This window comes from Myotis davidii, unplaced genomic scaffold, assembly GCF_000327345.1.
Source record: "Myotis davidii unplaced genomic scaffold, ASM32734v1 scaffold274, whole genome shotgun sequence".
NCBI lineage: Eukaryota > Metazoa > Chordata > Mammalia > Chiroptera > Vespertilionidae > Myotis > Myotis davidii.
This window is the reverse complement of record NW_006285613.1, coordinates 2,339,350-2,342,876: the sequence shown is the minus strand read 5'-3', so window position 1 is coordinate 2,342,876 and position 3,527 is coordinate 2,339,350. Positions and strand designations below refer to the sequence as shown.

The 3,527-nt window shown below is 52.6% G+C and overlaps 1 protein-coding gene across 1 annotated transcript in view; it reads right to left on the bottom strand.

Annotated features, from left to right (window-relative positions):
• SEC14L1 (SEC14 like lipid binding 1) overlaps window positions 1-3,527 on the bottom strand; it is a 33,133-nt gene that overhangs the window by 14,248 nt on the left and 15,358 nt on the right. Inside the window, exons 3-6 of the mRNA XM_006756403.2 lie at window positions 2,318-2,467; window positions 2,071-2,202; window positions 1,170-1,298; window positions 7-119 (exon numbers count right to left, since the gene is read on the bottom strand). Of these exons, the coding sequence (XP_006756466.2) occupies window positions 7-119; window positions 1,170-1,298; window positions 2,071-2,202; window positions 2,318-2,467 (524 nt within the window). The remainder of the gene's footprint in view (window positions 1-6; window positions 120-1,169; window positions 1,299-2,070; window positions 2,203-2,317; window positions 2,468-3,527) is intronic.

Here is a 3,527-nt window from a genome sequence, read left to right as displayed (position 1 = left end):
TTCCTGCACGACGCGGCCGTCTCCGCAGAGGGCGCCAGGGGCGGCGGAGTCCAGCGGGGCACGAAGGTGATGCCCTCCTCCTCCAACTGGTGAAGGTAGTACTCAATGATTTCCTTTCCCTTTAAAACAAAACCAGTGTCAGGTGAGCAGGCATTCAACATGGAAATCGCTCGTCCCTCACAGGCCTTTGTAACACTAACAAAACTGAACTGCTGCAGAATACACAGGGGAAGTCAAATGCCTCTGCATTTTTGTTTTTCACATTTTACTTCCTCTTCTCCAAAGGTCTAGGAAGTAGTATCTAAAGAGACGGAATTTTTATGACTAATTAGAAGCACTGCTTTACCACACTTGTACTCAATACGTGCTTTGTGTCTCAATCCAAATTCTTTCCAAAATAAAAAATAAAACAAGCCTTCAAAAGCACTCAGAACCCCATATTGGTGAGTTCAAAACCACACTTCCACAACAATGAACAGCAGCAAAGGAGCCCTAAAGAGAAGGAGCCCTCGCCGGTTTGGCTCAGGAGATAGAGCATCAGCCTCTGGACTGAAGGGTCTCAGGTTCGATTCCGGCCAACGGCACCTGCCCGGGTTGCAGGCTCGATCCCCAGTAGGGGGCATGCAGGAGGCAGCCGATCAATGATTCTCTCTCATCGTTGATGTTTCTATATCTCTCTCCCGTCCTCTCTGAAATCAGTAACAATATGTTTTTTAAAAATTATATCTAAAAAAAAAAAAGAAGAGAAGGAAAGTTCTTCCATGCAGATGAGCCAACGACCCAAGGTGGACCCCTGAGCATGCCTGGGAGGTGCCTCTTCCGGCTGCAGCACTTCCGGCCGCAGATCCTGGCGGGCACCAGGGCTGCTGCTGCAAGTGAGCTGCTCCTGCCGCACCCCAACTCTCACCTTCCCGGCAAGTCCCAGCCAAGAACGCATGGCCCCGGCCACATGCTCCTCCTCACCTCATGGGCAACCAGCATTCTGTGCACCCCAACCTACGCCTCCCACTCCCAGGGATCCAAGGCCCGGGGAAGGTCAGAGCAGTCCCCCAGAGAAATGGCTGGGACCCCTGAATACCCCATTCCCAGACTCCCAGAAAGCCCGCCAGCACCAATCATCCCAGGGACGCCTGCCCACCCTTTTCCATAAAACTCCCAGGCAGACTCACTTTTTTAATGTTGCTGGTATATTGTTTCATTGCAATTTTCTCCACTGTACTTTCAAAACCAAAGAAAGATTTAATATCTAAGCTTGCAGACTGTTCGAAACAGGTCCAATCTTCATTTTCAGGGTGAACCTTCAGATTGAGAAAGAACTGCATTAACTAACTGATAACTGAGAATATCATGTCTGCCCCTCAATCAGCTAGTCAGCGTAAGAAAAAACCTATTCTATTTTACTAATCATGTGATTACCATGAAAGCAGCAGATGGAAAAGTTACAGAGAGGGTCAAGATCACGGAGACCGAAGCACCATTTCTAAAATATTCAGGGCTGGCTTCATCAGGGAGGGCGGTCAGCAAAGGCTGGAGGAGGAGAGGGCGGAGGCCGCTGGCAGGGAGCCCGGAGCAAAGGTCCCCGTGAGGCCCGCCTAGGAGCAGACAGGAGACGGAGCGGGGCTGTGCATGAGGCAGGCAGGCAGCAGAAGTACGACCTCTGAGTGCAAAGCCGAGTCCCTGCTGGGTTCTGGGACCGCGTGACGTGATCTGACACACGGTCGGCAGGTGCTCGGGACTCAGGGCTGCTTCTATAGGAGGGTGGGGAGACGCGGGACACCCAGGAGGTTATTCTAGCGACCTGGGAGGAAAAGTTCTGGAAACGGTGGTCAGCGTGAAGCTTAGGGCAATCAATGCGCTCAGTGCCACTCTCGGAGGTCCCGGTGTCGTGACCTTCAACAGACATCTGAAGTCAGAGTGGGCCAGCAGAGCAGGCACATAAAGCAAATCCACACAGACCAGCAGCACTTGCCGCCTGCACTCTGAGTAACCGCGCCTGCTCCCCGACCCTGCCGCGGGAGGCGGGCGGCCTGTGGAGGACAGCCCGGTGGAGAGGACAGCCCCGGTACTCACAGTGTAGCAGCAGTGCTCCTTAATGATGACCCGGTTAGCAAACGTCTCATTATGGGCCTCAATGTGCAAAGTGCGCTCCCGGGAATTCAGTGAGTTTTTCTGGACGAAATAAACATAGTCAACTCCCGCAATCTTTAAAAAAGAACAGAGAGAAGGATGCATTAGTACCGCCCAATCGCAGCAGCAGCAGCAGTGGTGGTGTGCGTGATTCACTTAGGTTCGGGGCGCCTCCTCGGCCTGCGGTCACCTTTTTCAGCAGCCGGGGTGCGTCTATGTCCAGTTTGCAGCGTCTTTCTATGACGTGAATGGCCCCGTCCTCACTCCGGAATTCATTCACAGTGTCACTGTCCACAAACATCGGGATCAGCGGGCATGTGGGGAACCTCCTTTCGTAGGCCTGGGGAGACGTGTGGAGAAAGAGGGATGATGGGGTGGTCACGGACATCACAGCGTCCGTGTCTTCACCTCTCCAGCTCCCACTGAGAGGGAGGAATTTTCTGTGTTTGCTTTCAGGGCCTGGAAGGCTTGACACGGTCGAGGCCAATTCTCCCCACGTGGACACAGAAATTTCACAGGATCCCATCCAAATCCCAGCTAGGTTTTTATTTGTGGCTACCCATTTAATTATCTGAAAATGTACATGAAAAGGCAAAAGAACGGAACACTTTTGAAAAGGAGTGAGTTGGGAGGAATGGCTGGACCCGGTCCTCAGGCTCACCGTCTGAGACTGGCAGAGAGACAGACACGCAGCTCAGTGGACAGAGCGGACAGCCATAAACTAACCCACACGAACAGGCCCGAATGACTTCTGACAAAGGTGCACAGCAACCCAACGGAGGAAGACTAGCCTTTCAACAAATCACTGGTGAAAGGGCACACCCAGAGGAAAAAACGGGCCTCCACCGAAACCCCCCAAACTATAAAAATTAACTCAAAATGGATCACAGATTTCTGTGTGTGTGTGTGCGTGTGTGTGGAAGAGAGAGGGAAAGACAGAGAGAAACATCGATAAAAGGGCCCGGGCCGGGGAGGAGCCTGCAATCAAGGTATGTGCCCTTGACCGGAATCGAACCCAGGAGCCTTTGGTCCTTAGGCCAACGCTCTATCCACTGAGCCAAACCGACTAGGGCAAAATGGATCACAGATTTAAACATTTCTGTAACATCCTTGAAGTGATAAAATTATAGCAACAGAGAACATGCTGGTGGCTGCCGGGGGAAGGCGGGGAGAGGAGGGCGGCGGGGCGCGCGTGGGAAGGGCTCTGTATCTTGATGGCACCTACGCCAACGCCCTGGTTGTGGAGAAGTGCTGGGCTTCTCCAGATGCTTCCACTGAGGGCGGCGAGGGGGGGGCGCTCGAATAATGTTATAAATATCCAAATGGCCCTTGGCAGAGAAAAAGGTTCACCACCCCTGATTTAAGTTATGCAACTCAATGAGATGGGCTGTAGCCTGGAC